Genomic DNA, 19,687 nt, shown 5'->3' with positions numbered 1-19,687 from the left:
TTTATAATTATTTTTTTGTAAGAATTTCCGCTATCTTGGGTCCGCCATCTTGGATTCTTATGAATTTTTTGCAAAAGATAAAAAATCTAGAATTATTACAGAAAAAAGTATTTGCATGCATTTATTACTGCTCATAGTAATGATAAATGCACAATATTAGCTTTTAGAGTGTCATCTAGTAAAACTAAGTGACATTTAAACAACAGCTTTGAGAGAGCAAAACGTACCCACCCCTCTCCCCAAAATATCCAAAGTTAAAAAAATCTAGCGCTGTTGTAAAACTTGTCACCTAAGCAAACTTATAAAGTCAAAAGAGGCATTTTAATCTAAGAAACAGGACCAAAATATAAAAAAAAATCACTACTTCTTAGTTTTTGGGAAACCTATGTGTGAGAAAACGGTTATCAAGCGTCTTGAAGACATGTCAATGGTATCAAAACGTCCGCAGATAGATTTTAGGAAAAGTCACCAAGTTTTAGCCTCTAAGCTGCTATGGTTCAGAAGTTATAGCAATTTTCACGGAGGGGGGGGGGGGGGGCTTAAAGAGCCCCCCCCCCCCCCCCCCCCCCCCCCCGCCCAGTCTGAATAGGTTTAAGATACTAACAGCTTCTTTTTAAATGCAATATACCATCAATTTTCATCATAAGGCGATTGGCTTTTTCTTTATACTTCAGATATTTGTTCTATACATACCGAGGAGTATGACCAAAGACCAAACAGCCCATTCATGCCGTGGAGACTAATATCTGAGCTATCTTTTTTATTGGTTAGATCTATAGCACCTTTAGGAAAAAGCCTAAAAGTGAAAATAGGTAAAATAGCCCGAAAAGTCATTGAATTATCACAACGATAAAAAAAAGCTGAACGGCAAATAAACCATCTTTTTGCTCCGATTTTCACTCATTTTGGTCGACAGATCATTATTCTTTTTACGTCTGAAGGGCTGCTAAAACCAACATCTCTTCACTTCAAGATCTATTTGATATGTTGTCGTATTGTTGTAATGAATTTTGTTCACTCTTTTATATTTTTTAGTCGACCGTGCGCGAGTGTTTTTGTTTTACCGCCTTTTTTAAATCGATCAATAAACTGATTGATATTCGCACGGAAGCGAAAGTTGACTTGTTTTCTCGTCATTTTAATTTTCAAAAGCCATATAATAAAACTTTTATTAACCTCGCTTGCTCATCGGTGTGTACAAAGAAATATCAGACCTTGGTCTTTTTTGCGTACATTCGAGACCTCGGTCTGATATTTCTCCGGTACGGACCTCGCGCTTGGTTATTAATAAGTAGTTTATATTTTTTAGCTAAAAGTTTTTGTGTAGTTTTGAACCGAAGACATGCATATCGAGCGTGGGTGCACTTTATCGAACAAACATTCGCATTATTTATTTACTTGCCAACTTGTGAGCTGGTATAAAAATGATAATAAAAACAATATCAATAGAATTATCATAAATCATAAGAGATCAATCTACCTCGTAGTATTGGATCCAGTCTTTTCTCGCTCGATATCATTTGAGAATGTTCCTAATATCTAGATTTTTGATGGAATAAGGGCGAGAGAGGAAGAAAACCGTCCTACAAATCAAGTCTTGATTTTAACTCTTTTTTGAGGTTTTAAAGCAAATATAAAGAAGGGGTAGACAAACTAGAGATGTACCATAAATTCAAGAGGGGAAGGGTGTGTGTGTGGGGGGGGGGGGGGGGGGGGGGAGGTAGATAAGAAGCCACCCCAAACCGTTCCCCCTCTTCTGCTCTGCCTTATCTGATCATCTGATCAACCTGTGTACGGCTATTCTTACTTAGTCGTGAATTGGAAATCAAATGTGTAGCACCTGCAAGAACTTGTGATTAAGGTTAGCCGCTAATTTGTGGCGGCTTAAAGCAGAGGGTCGCGTTGAGTTTTGAAAAACGAGAGCTTGGAGCTCAAAAGTTATTCGGGAGCTCATTCAACGAGCGTTCGTCGTTTGAATATGTTCTGATGCCGCTCATATTCATTCCCTTTTTTTTACAAGCCAGCAGTGAGTGTTTAGACATTTTAACACATGAATAATTGCTCGTATAACCGGTCGGGGCGATTTATTTTCCCAAGCAACCGCTCCCGCGCCCCAAAAGCGAGCTTTTTAGACAAAAAGTATTATTCGTAGTTTCCTTCAAGGGTATAAAGGAAGATATAGGTCATCTGATATTTTTCCCCGTGTTACTAAAAATTTACATCATCTTGAAAAAAATTTTATTGCTTCAAAATAATTAAATCGAATAAATTTCGAATGAGCTTTGAGGAGAGCAAACATTTACCCAAGTCATGTTGTCAATTCGAAAATTAATTTTGTTTCTACAAAAAAATATGTTCCTTTGTCCAAAGAAGAAGTTTCATTAAAAAAAAAAACCCTCCTGATACCCAGAGCCACACAATACTGATTTATTTACTCTTATTATCTTTCAATTAATTCAGCATCATTTTAATTCGGGTCAGTTTTAGTCATTGGGTCGCTGCTACGACTATTACTAGTAGTTGCTAGGCAACCTGTTGTTGCACTAGAAATTTAAAGGTTTTTATTTCTTTCTTAAACATTTACCAAAGATTTTTGTTTTCATCTTATAGGTAAAGCAGAAAGTTAAGATAAAATATATTGCTATATAACTTAGAACATTAAGATAAAAGTAATAGAACTATGAACTCATCTTTTATTTCTTGTGTTCCTAGAAAAGCAATTCAAATATTTTAATTACTTAAAAAGACTTAACATTTGGTCATGTGAAGACCTGGAAGGCCTGCGACTAGCCGACATCAAGCCGAGGATTAAATAACGGATTTAAGCCATCAGCTATTAGAAATACACAAGATATATGTCACAATAACTCCATTTAAATTTTCGGTTTCTCTTGCTCAAGCTCTTAAAGAAGCATTCTTTTATTTAGCGTGTTTATTTAAATGTCTCAACCAATTTCCGGTTCAAGGAGTCGCCGACATTACCCATGATTTGATAGCATAAGAATGGAAAAGCTTATCAGATTCATCGTTATATGTTTAAGCTGCTTTCAAGCAAAATTACTGATCTATGGTGGCAGCAGGATGACTCTTGTGACTGTTGAACGAGTGAGTCCGTTGCTACGGAAATTTGTTTGTTTTATAAAAGCTTCTGTTTTTTTGTCAAATCTTTTGGAACTTTCAACATAAGTGTTTTAGACATAAATGACACAAGTGATGACGTCATCTGACCCCCCTCCCATGGTCACGTGACCCAGAACATAAAAACGTGTCGGAGAAGCTACTGTTCAAATCTGCCACATTTTTTTTGCAGAAATATTTTAACATAACTATTTTCTTAAACTTCACGCATCGGATTTGCGAAATTTTAATACCACGAGAAATGGCGAATATTTATGTTCTTCGAAAACCACATAATTGGTAATAACTTTTTCAATTCTTCAAAAATCAAAAATCCCATGCGCTAAGTTGTTAGGAATGGTAATATCAATGGTTTGAGTAAAAAAAAAAAATTAACAATTGTTAAAAATTTTTCAAAATTAACGTGCTTTTCTTGCTCGGGAATGGCCGCCATCTTGTTTTTTCGCCATCTATTTGTATTCTCGAAAAACATATTAAAATGACATGGATTCTTTTTCACACTTGGTACTTTGCTAGAATTGCAAAATGGAAGGAGCTTTTTGTCGACGCTCGGTTGCTGTGCGACCCCCTAGGGATTCTTGACTTTGAGTGACTCTGTAATACTTTGACTTAGAATAAGTCTAGGGTTGCTTCAAATAGAGGTCTACCTCTATTTGTGGCTGCTTGATAGAGATAGCCTACTATATTTTGTCGTTTTGTCTCATGTTCTGTTGGTAATTAAATTTGTTCTCGTTCAATAAACTGTTGCGCTTAAGGGCAATAAAGATGTGCATTAAAACACAGCTGAAAGGCAAGTAAAACCCAGGTAATGAAAACATTAAATACTTCTTTTATTTTCCTGTGCAAAGAGCATGCATCCTATAACGTAATAGTGCTTAAAGCTTTATAATTTACTTGAATTTTTCTACTCTCCTGTTTTGTCAAAGCGAAAAATCAGACCTTTTTTCGTTTTTTCTAATAACCATATTTTTTCCACTCTAGAATACTACTGATTTGTTTAAAAGTTACGAGTGCCATCTTGTACTTGCTTTAAAATAAGTGGAAACGTATCATTTGTATATTACTATAGTGTTTTATTCATATCAATACCCACACCTTTCCAATGATTTCCAATTAAGAAAATATTTTTTTTTTGTGATGGGGGCCACACCCCTTTCCGGTTGCTAAAATGTCTTCTTAATAATTTTTACTGATTGCACTTATTTTGTTCCAGCTTTTTCAAATAAATAGGTTCATTTTTGTTGACTCAGCGTTTATCTACCATAAGAAGTCTGCTCGTTTTAATCATCCGTGTTCGCTTATAATTAAGCTGATACCGATAACAGGTTATAAGCCAGACATCATGGAACCTGCTTAGGCTATTTCATTTTAATCTTACGATAACAAGCTCTGTCTTATACAAGGTAATTTGGGCTTAGCTCAAGGGCGTAAAATGCTATATGTCTAATTACTGATTTATATTATTGGATTTCGTCCATTAGTATCTACCCAGTCTGTCTTGCTTGCAATCTCCTGCTCACAATGCCACCAAATTGGACACTCTCTCGTTTTTTTTATCTGCGATAGATAAAAAAAAGATCGTAAAAGGTTTTGTAGACGGCTTAGACTGGCAGTTTTGACTTGAGGCGTTGATAAGAACATATTAGGAAAACCGGTGCATTTCCAGACGCTATTCTTGCAGCAGAAAAAAAAACCTATGACTTCGGAGGAGTTTCTTATAGAAATTTTGCCTCTCTGTATAGGATCAATAAAACGTTTTTAGAATAGGACGAGCAACCTAGTAAAAGAAAATGGTCGGCTGAATTTGCAAACGAATAACTCCCCCGCTGAAGATGCTGACTACGGCCTGTTCAAGAAAACACTAATTTAGAGAACTCTATTCCCGAATATCATAAACCTTGCAAGAACTTCACACTTCTTCACAAATATTTCGAAAATTCGCACGAAAAGCGAAAAAAAAAAAATGCCTTCAATCCATTTTTATCCGTAAGGCTAAAACATCGAGCTTTATTACTCGTTCAGCCCCCGAGTCAATTTTAATTATCCAAAATTCAGTATCATCTTGATCTTGAGACAAATAAGCTTCAGAAAATATTTGCAAAGGTTTGAAAATAACCGAACGAAATCACAATCCCTCTATTCTTCTTCTTCCATCAGATTTGTGCGTTCATATAAATGCCGTGTTTTTAGTACAAAATTTCCATAAGTACTGCTCATTAAATAAGTATTAGCATATCGATAACATATTTTTTTTGATTGTCGAATTTTTTTGCCAATTATTATTTGGAATAGAACGCGCGAGGAGAAGGCTTAGTGACAAAGCAACACACACCAAGTGAGAGTATTGAAAAAGGGGTATCGTCCATCGTCCTTATTTTTTAGGGTATAAAACGCTATCAACTGCAACCATTGGGGTATTCAAATATTCTTTAGATTCTGCTTTAGATTCTTTATGATTCTGCTAGCGGCTCCTAACTAGTAACCAAAATCCGAAACGCCCGAAACTGACTTTACACTTGAGCCACAAGACTACTGAACGCCAGCTACGTTTGACTTGATTTCATTGTAGGCTACTAGCGTCAGTATTATTCTCTTAGGATTAGAATTGCTTCGACCACACCCAATGTGCTATCTCCTAGGGGCGAGAGTTGCTGTGGACCACACCCAAATTGATATCCGAAAGGGAAGATCGATTTTTACTGCGCACCCTGTCTTATATAATGAATCCCCCCTTATGGGATCTGCAAGTTCATGGTCCAATATACAAGGCAACTTTAATTGAAATTGAACGGTTGTTGCTTTATTGTCTTGTCAGGTTCAAGGCTGTGCCTCGATTCCTTATCAAAACTCCATATCCTTACTCCTTATTTCTTATCCTTGCTCTCGCATTTCTTGGCATCATATAAAAATAAAAAAATAAAAAAAAGGACTAAAAAGGTTATATTCAGAACGATGAGTTACATAAATATATATAAAAAAAATTTGTTGTTATGCATTCCACGCACACAAAATCAAGTGAAACGGCCTTCTATTTACAACCTAACTATTTTTCAAACCTGAATTTGATAGCTTGATTCTCGTGCGGTGAAAAAAAAAGCTGCCAAAAATTTATTCGTGCTTATACCCAAAAGAGAAAAAAGGTTTGGAGTTGGACGGCGTCAAGACTAAATTCGATTCGTGCTTATTCCCAAAGAGAAATAGAGTTTGGAGTCGGGCGGTTTCGAAACTAAATTTGATTCGTGCTTATTCCCAAAAGAGAAAGAGAGTTTGGAGTCGGGCCGTCTCGAAACTACGAATTTGTCTGTAAGGGTGTAAGGAATGAGTACTGCAATTATCACACTTCGTCATTTCTAAAGAAGTGGTCACTTTTATTTGCGAGAAAGGATGAAAACCTTAAAGACTCTTATTCGTGTCATTCTTAAAACAAACCTTAAGTAGAATCTCGTAAAGTGTCAAAAAGTGTTTGTTTTTAATTAAACTCATTCTTGAAATAATTGCGGTCTTTCAGACTTATTTCCTATTAATTGTTACAATATCTATAGGCTCTTAAAGCTAAGTGTGAAAAGCAAACGCATCTTTTGACGTTTCTCATTTTAGAACGGGTGTAAAACGTCTCTAGCGATGACAAGAAAAAGGGAAATGTCGAAAGGTACCTGATAGATGAAAGTCGTTATCCCACGCCTGGAACTAATACACTTAGAGAGACACATTAAGGGTTACTTAATTTTTGAATTATTGATGCTCTAGTCTCTTCCAGGGATTTTTTAAAACATAAATTTAAGTCTGGTTCATTTTTTTGTAGCAGATGTCTACTTTCATTTCTCTAAAATAAAGATCGTTCATATGAAAAAGTATTATTTACACACAAATGTGCATAATTTTAAATAACTTTTTTATCGCTTTTCAACTATCCGTTTCTTTTTCAATATCTTTATTTTAATGTGTAGTTCAAGAAAATACCCATACCCCCATAAGGTGGGGATTTGAAATTCCGGTGTGGATTTTTTGGGGGTAAATTTGAAAATCTATTTTAAAAGATTCCTTATAGATAAGTCGATTTATTCTTTATTATTTAGGAAAATTGACAAAAATAGCACGATTTGTATTCGACCCATGAAAAATTTACTCACATTGTCCAATTGGTGATACTTTGCATTCACGTTTTTTAAAGCTTTAATTTCTGTTAGCATTTGCTTGAAAATTTATTCTCTTTCAGAGATCAGAGCTCCTCCGCTGTTGTGTCAGCATGGCCACAAAATAAGCCATGAAAGCAATCACATGAGAACGTCTCTGACTATTTCGTGAGGTTTGCCACTTAAATGGAATTTTCAATATTTGTATTATTCGTCATTTTAAAGATGTTATACTCATGCATTAAATTGTATGTTTTGTCACGTTTATCCAATGTGCACTTAAATTCGATGTAAGAAGTAGGTGACTAAAATTTTATAGTATAAGACTTTGGGATGCACTCCTTTTTTATAAGAACGTCTAATTTTCAGTTGAGCCTGGGCCGTCCTTATTTCTGGAGTACATTTTATGGCTGAAAATGTTCTTATAAGCATATGTTCATAATTGTTAGTGTACATGAAAATGTGCACCCACAATTAAATATTAGAAGATAATCACACCAAAACAATATCCAAGGTTGTTATTGTCAGGACAAAAGACCGAACAATGATAAGCATACGGGAAAACTAATAAGAACAGTGCCGTAACATGTCTCGAATTAAAAGGATACAATACAGAAAGAAGAAGACATTTTTTGGGACACAGCCACACTGGCCATCTCCTTATAATTTTCAAAAACATTTGGGGGCACGAGGCCCCAAGTGCCCCCCTCCTCCCCTCCCCCTGCTATGGCCCTGAAGAACAATACGCCGCGCTTAGCTCGTTCTTTAGCAGGCCACACGTGTCCTCCCCCCCCCCCCCACACACAATATTTTATTCTATTTCATTTTGAGGCCTCATAACGGCACTGTTTAGCCAGAAGCGTAAAGAAGAAGAGTAATGACCGAGCGTGCAGTTACGCGGATTTTCAGTATTCTGCGAACTCTCTACTAATTCCAACTTCTAAAACCGCTTTCTGGCTTCTCCATCAAAATAACGAATTACATTCAGTGCTTTTTGATCCGTCAGCGGAGACTTTGGTGCGATTGGAAGCCATTTCATTGCTGGCCAATGTACACGCTTCTACGATACGGAACTCACCTTCCCCCTTTCCCCATGTCTTTCCACAGAACTGTGTGACGCGCCCGTGAAACCGAGGTCAGGGGGAAAATTGACGGGAGTCTGGGGGGGGGCAAAATAAAGATGACGAAGTTTGCCCCCCTGACCTCTGTTTCACGCACGAGTCGCAAAGATGTATGGTTAGACATGGAGGAGGTGAGTGACGGAAGATAGAAGACGATTAAGGTTTTGAAAGTTGTCTGCGGGGGTTCGAAAAAATATTGAAACCACAATGCACTGAGGCTCTCTCTCACCCCCCTCCCCCCCATATATCACCAAATATTGTTTTAAAAACTGTCGGTTTTCTAGCTCGCTCGGTCATTTCCTTATTAGGCATTTCATACCATATTTGGGAGTCCGCTTCAATAATCTTTTGTTTCGCTTTTGTATTGCTCTAGAGCTTTGCAAGTCGAGAATTCCACGTAAACTTGCAGGAATTCGTGTTTACTATGATTTTGTTTGCAGCCATCTTGGATAATGGAGCCTAGTCCCTAACGTTTTAGAATATCACAGGTCTCCCGCGAGCTTTCCCCAGGCTCTTTTAGACCATTTTGAAAAAAGACAGCCATTGATTGATATAGCTAGTTCCCCCCTAGCTCGTTAATCTGAGTCCACACGCGTGTTTTAAATGTGCTGAGAAGTGTGCTTTTCTCCATCTAGGTGCCCAGCGGTCGCGTGTTAGCGTAATACGAATGCTCATAATGGTGGTGATTATCTTTGCTGTGTGTTGGCTTCCCTTCCACGTGATCTTTTTGTACATTGAGATTGTTGGTCCTGAGAACATCACTGCAAAAATCACATACGCTGCCCTCTTCAGTCTTTGGTTAAACACTGCGAATAGCTCATTCAACCCTATAATATACGCCGTCTTCAATCTCAACTACCGTCGAGAATTTGCGCGAATCCTGACTTGCGGCGCGGTGAATGTCGGGAAATATCTCGGCTGCGATATGTCGGTTAATGGCCAGCGGTCTCCTTTGAGTCAATCGACAGTCCGTAAATCAACGTCACAGTTTCTAGCAGTGGCAAAGCACGTGCGCCGCAAGGCTCGGTCAGCGGGTGACGGCGAGGTCTCTAGCCACTTTCTGTCTTATGTGCATCCGAGAGAACTGAATGGGAACTCTTACGGGGTGGTACCAGATGATATATCCGGTAACCATGACAACGAACACACCCCAAGCGATGCTGAGAAGGAAACAAAACCAAAATGCTACGAGTCTGTCTGCTGACGCGAATACAACCGGCTCAATCTTATCACCGCTGACACAAGCGAACGCAGTTCTAGCACTGCTGACCAAAATGGTTAACTTTGGAGTCAGTCCTACCCAGCTGTACAGCGGGCTCTGACACTGCTGATGCAAATACGGTTGGCTCATTCCTTACACTGCTGACACGAATACGGTGGGCTCAGTAGTCACACCGCAGACACTAATACGTCGGGCTCAGTTCTTGCTCTGCTGTTACAAATGCGGTGGCTCAGTACTTGCACTGCTGACACGAATACGGTGGGCTTAGTTGTCACACCGCAGACACGAATACGGTGGGTTCTGTAGTCATACTGCTGACACGAATACGCTGGGCTCAGTAGTCATACTGCTGACACGAATACGGTGGGCTCAGTAGTCATACTGCTGACACGAATACGGTGGGCTCAGTAGTCACACCGCAGACACGAATACGGTGGGCTCAGTAGTCACACTGCAGACACGAATACGGTGGGCTCAGTAGTCACACTGCTGACACTAATACGGTGGGCTCAGTAGTCACACTGCTGACACGAATACGGTGGGCTCAGTAGTCACACCGCAGACACGAATACGTCGGGCACAGTCCTTACACAGCTTACACGAATGCGGTGGGCTCAGTTCTTGCACTGCTGACACGAATAAGTCGGGCTCAGTCATTACACTGCTGACAGAAATGCGGTGGGCTTAGTTCTAGCAATAGGCAATAAGTCTAGCAATAAGTCAGGCTCAAAATTTTGACTGCTGACATGAATAAAGTGGGCTCAACTCCAACAGATTCACAGAGCGCTCAGTCTAATTACTACTGACAAACGATATATGGCACGTGCTGTCCACGTGCTGTAGACAAATAATGCAGGGTCATTCTAGACTGCCATAACAAAAACATAAAAACAAAAATCAGACCCAGATCCGTGAACCACTAATACAGCAGGCTCTATCTTATAACTGCCCGAGACAAATATTGTGGGCTCAGTCCAGACAATGCCTGCAAGAAATAGTAACCAAGTACCAACAACCGCTGGTCAGATATACTCTCTTTAAGCACCACTGATATGATATATTCTAAGTGCTGTTAGAAGCACCAAGATGACATTCACAATGCAGGGCATCGATGGTGCTTGGTGAAAACGTAAATTTAAAATTCGACATGATGATTATGATCATGATCATTGTATTGATGGCGGTGATAACCTATGTTATGGTTATGACATTCAGGATGATGATAACGTATGGAAATTGAATAGAAAATATGGAATGGTAATGACATCATAATTATGACATTGATGACAATATTGATGGTGGTTGATAATGGCGATGTATCTGTTGATGCTGATGATGCGTGTATCCATCCTATATACCTATATTGGGTGGCATGTGCATTCCAATAGATAGTTCTATATACAGAGTTCTCAAAACAAAATGGAACCTCAATCGAGATTTCTCCTTCTTGTGTTAATGAAGCTTTCCTGAGTGTGAGCTCGGGAAAGCTTCCTGAGCGAATCCGGAGAAAATTTGTGTGTGAACCCGGAAAGACTCGTGTGTGCAATCAAATATGCTCTTGTGAAAGGAGAGGACTCCTCTTTCCGATAACCGCAGATGGTGTCATAGGGATAAAGGCATTTGCTCTATAGCTGACAAATGGCAAATGCCCCTCAAACCCTAGATAAGCTGGGTAAAAGAAACCAAGCCATAATCCCTTGAACGTTATAGCGTTCTGGCAAATAAACTTTATAGTTTAATTCAAACTGACCAACTTCCTGCAGTTAGTAAATAACAGAGTAGATGGAAAATAACCGAGGCAAGGAAAGATTACAAAATATTTTTCATAAATGTCCCAGCCTCTCCATTTGCGGTGCGAGTGTTAATCACTTCGCGCATGCTCAGTCACGGCGTTAGATGGCGCGAAATAATCTTGCAGGCGCAAGCAAGATTTTATTCCCGCCATTTTGTTGCTTGTCCTGAACGCAAATCTTTTAATGCATTCAAATCAATATATTATGCATTTGTGTAGATAGATATCAGAAATTAAAAGATATGTAGATTATTTTAGAAATATGTGCAGAGAAATACATAGAAAAGAAGATACATAATAAAGAAATATTTATTATAAGCATTGAGGAACATATAGAACACTGTAAATATGCATTAAATTATCATTGGACAAAGCAACGGTATAATAATTTTATCTATTTCGCTCCCTCTCCCTCGTACTTAGCCCCCTTCTCTCTGCCCCTATGTCCTTTTTTTCGTTTTCCTCTAAATCGACAATAAAATAAACTCGCAGCCACCACCACTAAACTCGCCATCACTATTGGTTAACTCGCTGGTTTTTCAGCCCCCCCACCCTCACCCCTGTCCCTCCCCGGCCGTACCTCCAGCATTTCCAATAGACAATATTTACCGCTTCGATAGAAGTAAAATAATTGAAGTATAAACGTTCAAGGATTTCTGCCATTTTTATTCACAATGATAAAAACACAGTGCTTTCTTTTTTATAAAAGCACTAAGGATGTTTGTTAGATTCAATCCGACCTATTGAATCATTTACTCGCACCACGCATATGAAATTATATGGAATTATTTACAGTTATTACTTATCCAGACTAGCTTTGCACGATACAGTACTAAATTAATTTAAAATAAATACTCCCTGATCAATTGATTCAAAGTTTTCGCGGAAAAAGTCGTTCAGGTCTTGAATATCGAACTTTGTAGTGTTGAGATCCGATTAAAATTATCATGACAAGAAAAAAAGAAATCACAGTCAAAATCGTTTGAATTTTCACAGGATTTACAAAGACACCAAACTTTCGCCCGTCCGGACGCTTAGAGTGATATGAAAGTGGGAAAAAAATCGCTTGGATTTCAGAAGCTACCAAGCTGTAGCCAATTCCTCGGCCAAAGTGTTACAAAGATATAAAAGTATTCGAAACTGACTTAACTTATCGAATTTTCGGTCAAGATGGGTATTAGTATTTTCAAATGTTTGTTTTAGTACTGTATCGTGCTATTTTGAAAAAGGAGAGTGGAGGGCGCGGGTATCTATACGAAGAAGGAGCGAACGCGAGCCTTGAATCTCTGCCATCGGCTTGGCTTTTTCTTGGTCTGAGAACAAAGTAAAAATAAATAAATAACAGAGAAATTAGAGTAGCTAATCACTCTCATCGCTGCTAGATGCTGAATTACATGAGCACAGATTTATACGTTGTCGAATTCAAGGCATAGGAAGCAGGGCGGATCCGGAAGTTTAAAAAAGGTGGAACCAAAGTAAAAGTTTCAAGAAACGGGGGGGGGGGGGGACTTATTGTTCTTCCGTATATTTCCTTAAAATTCTTGTTATTTTTCAGCCAAATATCTGAAAATAGGGGGGGGGGGGGGGGGGGGCTCGGTCCCCCCTTAGATCTGCCCCTGGGAAGGCTCCTCAGGAAGCCGCCATACAACTAATGCTTGACGCCGGATCACAGATAACATCGAAATTGTTGGTTTTGTGGAGAACCCGGGAAAACCCTCGGAGCAAGGGCGAGATAAACTAACTCAACTTACGTCGGGACTGGGAATCGAACCCTAGTGGTGGGAGACACAGGCACTAGAGAGCGACGCTCTGCCAACTGCGCCACATAGGCTCCAACTTGACTTTTACTACACGAAATAGTTACCCTACGTGCTAAGCGTGGGAGAGATGCACTATGGGTATGCTAAGGTCATCGGAATTTTTGGTCCAAAACCCCGGTTGGATGTTTTCCATTATTGTTTGTTATAGAACACGAGTTTTGACTGCAAAACAATAATAATCATAGGACAGATATCACTTTGGTGGACGGTATCTTAAGATACTTGTCCTGTCCTGTAACCTCTATTGACCAATGAGCGCGAATGAGAATACATCACTGGGATATAAATATATTTGATGTATTTGGGCATTTATGATCTACTTGGGCATCATGGGTAAATAAATCATGTACCTACTGCCTCCTTGAGCATCATGGGTAAATAGATATTGTACTTACTGCTTCTTTGAGCTTTTCGCGCAGCATCTCAATTTCTCTGTAAAACAAGAAGCAAAAAACACATTTTTGAAGAATCAGTATGCGCGCACGTGTTATTTCGGTGTGTTTCTCCTTTAAGGTAACCCATGAACATTATTGAAGACAAGAGATTTCACATCATATAAATAGTAAAAAGCTATTCCTAGTAGTCGATCGGATAGCGATGGATCGGAATCCCATGACATACTTCTTTCCCAATAAATTGTTTAAGACTCTAAACTTTCTCTGAGCTCTGGAACGCCCTGGTTTAATAAAAGCGATAATTAACTTGGGATGTAATGAGTGGCTATTGTGTCAACTTGTGTTTTTACTTACTCTTGTTTCGCGAGCCCAGTTTCGATCAGCCTCGCCTGAAACATTTTAAAAACGAGTTTAAGAATATACGATGATCTCAATTAAATGTGTGGCAAGAGGAATGTGTGACATGTTTTGTAGCATGCTGTTATATTAGTGAACGTTGACGAAATATTTTGGCGTGACTTTTACAACACTCAAAGACTTCATGTGCAGGGGCGGATCTAGGAATGTGTCGGGCGGACCACGCCCCTATTTTCAGATATTTGGCTTAAAAATAACAAGAAATATAAGGAAAACCACGTAAAGAGCAAAGAATCCGCCCTCCTTTTTGAGATCCTGTCCGCCCCCTTTCTGGGACGGATCCGCCGCTGATGTACCAAGCAAAATATTCTTGTTGAGTCAATGGTCGTTGTTGATCGGTACAGAAATCACTAACGTTTGCATCCGCGAGCTTGGTTGTTGCCTCGGTGAGCCTAAAGGAAAGCAGAAAGGACATATCACTCAAGAGGTGCCGATACATCCGAAAAACACGCGACATTGTGCTGATCATTCGACGATGTTCTGTGGCAATCGATACTTACTCGGCGATCTTTCTGGCATTTTCAGCCTGGAGATCTTCAAGCTCCCTTTAGAAAACAAGCAAACGTCACATAACGTATGTGTAAAGGGTTGCGTAACGTATGTGTAAGGCGGGGGTTGTGAAATCCTAAAAAGTGGACCAAATTTCACCGGGGGAGGGGGGGTGTGGATGAGGGTTGAGTTACTGTATTAAAAGTCTGACCACCCCCAAAAGAATCCATTGCAGTATATTATTGGATAGAAGTTTGAAGTTTGAATTAAAGATATATGACATACCAGAGTGATTTAGAATGCCTTTTTTATCTAATTCGCTTATGCGTTATAGTGTTGTCTACAAATAGCACGTCTATTGCGAACCGGAAGGAAGAGCGGGGGAAGGAGGGGCGGGGGTGCGAACGCGCCCCCTTCACCCCCTGGGCACGGGTGTTTTTGTAACTCTTAAAAGTTCTTTACATGATCGCAAAACTTACTTGATCTTTTTCTTGGCGATTTGATTCTCGCGAATCTGTTGAGATGTGAAAATAAGTTAAAATCAACAATATGATTTATTTCATTTTATTTGAAGGCTTTCTTCACACAATATAATTAGACAACAAAATGTGGATCAGGTACAAGTAAGAGCAAAAGGAAGAAGAGGGATTATCTATAAGTAACAGTATATAAAAGCAGTAAAACAGTGACAGTAAAACAGCGCCACAAAAATCACTAACATTATCAACAACAACGAGGCAAGTACGACAACAAAGTATCAATCCAGCACAAGGACCGGAACAAGGACTTAACAACGAAAATTCGAAGGACAACACAGAGAGTATAGTTTATTGTACCTGCCAGAGGTTATTATGAAACAGCTCATTGTTGAGATCTTGGAAGGTGATCATAGATCTAAAAACGGACATGGTCATTAATGTGCAGATAATACATATCAATAAAAGGTTGCAGAATGAATGAGCAGAACTTACAATTCGACTGTCTGTTCTCGGAAACCCTTAAATAAAAAAAAGCATAAATCAGAGAACCCGCAATGTAAGCCTAAGATAAAGTAAATCAAAGTTTTTACATCGTGTTATTAAAAATAAGCTTAAGCTATTGTCAGTAGCATAGCCTGGTATCCGGCTCTCACCCGGGGTTAGTAGGAAATGTTTGTTTTCGAATATTGGGAATCCTGTGGCGCTGAAGGCCGTGGTGGCAGTATGGCTAATACTAGTGTTGTACCCTCTATATAAAAAAGTGTATTTAAACTATTTAAAATATCTAGGTTTATATATGCCTGTATGGACCATGTTATTTACCGAAGTGTTAACAACATTCTCGATATCGTTCTCCCACCTGTTGAACAATAAGGAAGCAATAAAAACAGTTTAGCTAACAGATTAAATGTGCCAATTCATTCTCGTTGTAATATTATTTATTTGATGCAAAACATGCTTTGTAAACCGTGTGATTTTGAATTACGTAATGATTAAGGTGACGATTTTTTAAAACTGGCTTAACATACCGCAAGACGTTCATCTTCAGCTCTTTCTGAATATGAAAAGGAAACCAAAGTAAATACCACAATGTTAGTGTGGTACACATCAGTTATGTCACAGTTAATGTATTTTATCCTTACAATATTCGCTTTGATGATGATGATCATAATCATCATTAGCATTGTCATCATCACCATCATCATTATTATCATGATCACTATAATCATCATCATTCATCATCATTATCATTGTCATTATTACCATCATCATTATCATCATCATCGATATCATCATTAACATTTCGTCATCTACCTTATCACCATCAACGTCATCACCGATATCGTCATCAACACCAGCAGAAGAGCCGTCAAAAAACAAAAGCAACGACAAAAAATAATAAAAATAACAATACAATACTGAACATCAGCAGTAACAAACAATATAGCAACGACAATAATTAATCACAATATAGAAGCGACTTTTTCCACACATTCATGAGAACGTACGTTTGCTCGGGTAAGCTGGGCATAATTGTCCTCTTGTCTGTGAATTAAGAGTAGAAATAATCATAGAAAATACATAACAAGAATAAAACGTTTTCTGACCAACGGTAGCAACTACAGTTACCGTTATTATTCCATATTATTTACTTACCGGGAAATTTCAGCTTTGAGGGAAGCAACCACAGCCGCCTGAAGAACAGAGAGCACAGTATTAACAGATTTAATCATAGCCATGTTTCAAGATAACCCCACAAAATATTAAAGCAAGCTAAAGATATTTCGTTAAGAAAGAAATTAAAAGAAAAATTTAAAGATTAAAAGATCTTACATCGTCTTGCTTGTTCTTGGCCTCCTCTTCAGGCTTAGAGGTTTTAGTAAAACCCTCATTAACGACCAAAGGTGCGACCTTTGCAACGTCATCATCGGAGGCTTTGGTCGCTCCCCCGTTATAGTGATCAGGATCTTTGATCTCTCCCTCGTTATCCAAGACAGCGGAGTATTTAATCTCTCCCTCGTTATCCAGGACAGCGGAGTATTTAATGTCTCCCTCGGTATCCAGGACAGCAAAGTCTTTGATCTCTCCCTCGTTATCCAGGACAAGAGAGGCTTTGATCTCTCCCTCGTTATCAAAGACAGCAGAGTCTTTGATCTCTCCCTCGTTATCCAGGACAGTAGAGTCTTTGATCTCTTCCTCGTTATCCAGGACAGCGAAGTATTTAATCTCTCCCTCGTTATCCAGGACAGCGGAGTATTTAATGTCTCCCTCGGTATCCAGGACAGCAAAGTCTTTGATCTCTCCCTCGTTATCCAGGACAGGAGAGGCTTTGATCTCTCCCTCGTTATCAAAGACAGCAGAGTCTTTGATCTCTCCCTCGTTATCCAGGACAGTAGAGTCTTTGATCTCTTCCTCGTTATCCAGGACAGCGAAGTATTTAATCTCTCCCTCGTTATCCAGGACAGCGGAGTATTTAATCTCTCCCTCGTTATCCAGGACAGCAAAGTCTTTGATCTCTCCCTCGTTATCCAGGACAGCAGAGTCTTTGATCTCTCCCTCGTTATCCAGGACAGCAGAGTCTTTGATCTCTCCCTCGTTATCCAGGACAGCAGAGTCTTTGATCTCTCCCTCGTTATCCAGGACAGCAGAGGCTTTGGTCTCTCCCTCGTTATCAAAGACAGCAGAGTCTTTGATCTCTCGCTCGTTATCCAGGACAGCAGAGTTTTTGATGTCTTTCTCTTTATCCAAGACAGCAGAGTCGTTGATCTCTTCCTTGTTATCTAGGACAGCAGAGGCTTTGATCTCGCCCTCGCTATCCGGGACATGATCATTGATCACTTTCTCGTTATCGGGAGTAGGATCTTTGGTCGCTCCCTCGTTATCTGGGACAAAGTTGTCCACCATATTATCGGTGTTTCGAAGTGTGTCCCTGAAAACAAAACTAGACGTCAGAGGCTAACGTGGACTAGAATCTGTTTGGTATTACGAGGACTGCGTGGAAGACGTAGTTACAGGTGCTCATCTTCGGCCAGTGCGAGAGAAGGAAAGCAGTGTGTTTTAGTGCGGGATACCTTGTGGATTCACATATTCGCCTTCTCAGTCAAATACGTCATTCTTTATCTGTTTATGGCAACAGCACTAAAATTAACATCGGCGTATGAATCGAGTTATTGACTACTTACTTTTCCATCGTCTCAACCTGAAATAGAAAAATGTAGATCTTAGTATTAGCGTTTGTTATTTAGAAAGGAGTGAAATTTTAAAGAAATAAGTACTAAAACCTTAACCTTAAAACGACCAACATTCGAGTTGTAATACGCGACAGAACGCTGAACAAGCAACCAACACAGCTCAACAAAACACAAAGATAACAGACCCGTAGCCAGGCTGGGGGGGGGGGGGGGGGGTTCGGACGAACTCCACCCCCAGGCTCGAAGGTCCGCTCAGAGCAAACAAAAATATATAACGTTTGGCTGGAGATATACCGTGCACATCAATATGTCTTTAAAATAACTATAAAAATCTTTATTATCGCTATATGTTAAAAAATACCCTATTAATAACATTTTAAATACAAGATTAATTGCCTAATGTTATAAGGCGAGGAGAGGGGTATACCGGAAATTTGGTACTCTAAAACGGAAAAACGAACCACCCCGCTCAAAATCCCGGCTACGGGCCTGGATAACATTCCTTAACATGAGACGAAACAACTCACAAAACAGGCCAATTATATAACAGCACAGCTCAACATGAAATGCGTAAAACAAGTAAGAGTGGTAGAAGTGTTGGTATGTGTAGTAAATGAAGTATCAATATCTTCAAAACTGCGGAACAATAACTTTATGACGTGCTGCTCCTAAACGGAAAATGTAGTGTTATTCGAGTGTAACATTTCCCGTGATAATGTAGCTAATGGGTAAATCACTAGAACGCTTATGTCGTTGTTTTGCGTTACGCGTTTGCATACAACTCCTTATTTGTTTCTGTTTTATTCTATGTAGTTTGCAAGTTTTCTTAATGCGCTGTATTCGTCAGTGGAAAACACTTACCATATCCTTGACAATGTTTTCTGAAACATAAAAAAAACATCCCATTTATTATATTCGTAGGTCTATCGTTCTCTTTTTCGTGCACAACTTTTTAGTAAAAATACAACACGTATGTAAATTACAAAGGGATATAATATTCCGCCTATCACAAATTCCAAAACCTTCTTTTACTTAGAATTAGCGCGTAATATATCAACAAATTATCAAACTGCTTCAAAAGTTTAATTTTGCTATCTTCTATTCCCAAAAGAGACAAAAACGTAGGAATCTTTGTGGGTGTGTCAGACGATCTGTGAGGAGATGTTCAGATGAATTGTGAAATAAACCTGTAAACTGAAAGCAGTCTCGCTAATCAATTTCACAATTCCCAACAAAAGACAGTAATTGTAAGTTGTGCGCCGTGCCTAAAGCTGTTTTTCCATATCTGTTTTTTGTCCTGGTGTCTTACACGTTTGCCATTAATATTTTTTGAAAATTTCATTCGTAAAACGCTAGAAAAGAAATCACAGCCTGACAAATTTCTTTTCATAGAGAATAAGATGCAAATAATTGCTATTTGAAGTAAAAGCACCAAAAGAGTTAGACTCACCTTTCGACATTGTTTGAAAGAAACGTTCTAGTTCTTCAGC

At 38.9% G+C, this 19,687-nt stretch overlaps 2 protein-coding genes and 1 long non-coding RNA gene across 9 annotated transcripts in view; 2 read left to right on the top strand and 1 right to left on the bottom strand.

The window, feature by feature from the left end:
- The window catches only part of LOC5511383 (QRFP-like peptide receptor), a 44,076-nt gene extending 32,297 nt beyond the window's left edge, over positions 1-11,779 (top strand). For all 7 annotated transcript variants that reach the window (XM_048722588.1, XM_032380676.2, XM_032380679.2 and 4 more), the window contains one exon: positions 9,028-11,779. In XM_048722588.1, the coding sequence (XP_048578545.1) occupies positions 9,028-9,596 (569 nt within the window). In that variant the 3' untranslated portion in view covers positions 9,597-11,779. The remainder of the gene's footprint in view (positions 1-9,027) is intronic.
- On the top strand, positions 6,736-7,529 carry LOC125560645. Its single transcript, XR_007306715.1, has 2 exons — positions 6,736-6,787; positions 7,355-7,529. It is a non-coding gene; the product is annotated as an uncharacterized LOC125560645 (long non-coding RNA).
- A 275-nt stretch (positions 11,780-12,054) lies between the features above and the next one.
- Positions 12,055-19,687, bottom strand: LOC5511372 (spore wall protein 2). Its single transcript, XM_032380674.2, has 16 exons — positions 19,648-19,687; positions 19,059-19,078; positions 18,189-18,205; positions 16,840-17,935; positions 16,663-16,700; positions 16,515-16,551; positions 16,035-16,060; positions 15,829-15,865; positions 15,499-15,524; positions 15,364-15,421; positions 15,007-15,041; positions 14,539-14,583; positions 14,394-14,430; positions 13,976-14,010; positions 13,622-13,658; positions 12,055-12,719 (listed from the first exon to the last, which is right to left on the bottom strand). The coding sequence occupies exons 1-16, from the start codon at positions 19,655-19,657 to the stop codon at positions 12,657-12,659; spliced, it is 1,617 nt and encodes a 538-aa protein (XP_032236565.2). The 5' UTR covers positions 19,658-19,687; the 3' UTR covers positions 12,055-12,656.

This window comes from Nematostella vectensis, chromosome 15 (assembly GCF_932526225.1).
Source record: "Nematostella vectensis chromosome 15, jaNemVect1.1, whole genome shotgun sequence".
Classification (NCBI taxonomy): domain Eukaryota; kingdom Metazoa; phylum Cnidaria; class Anthozoa; order Actiniaria; family Edwardsiidae; genus Nematostella; species Nematostella vectensis.
This window is presented reverse-complemented; position numbering and strand designations above follow the sequence as displayed.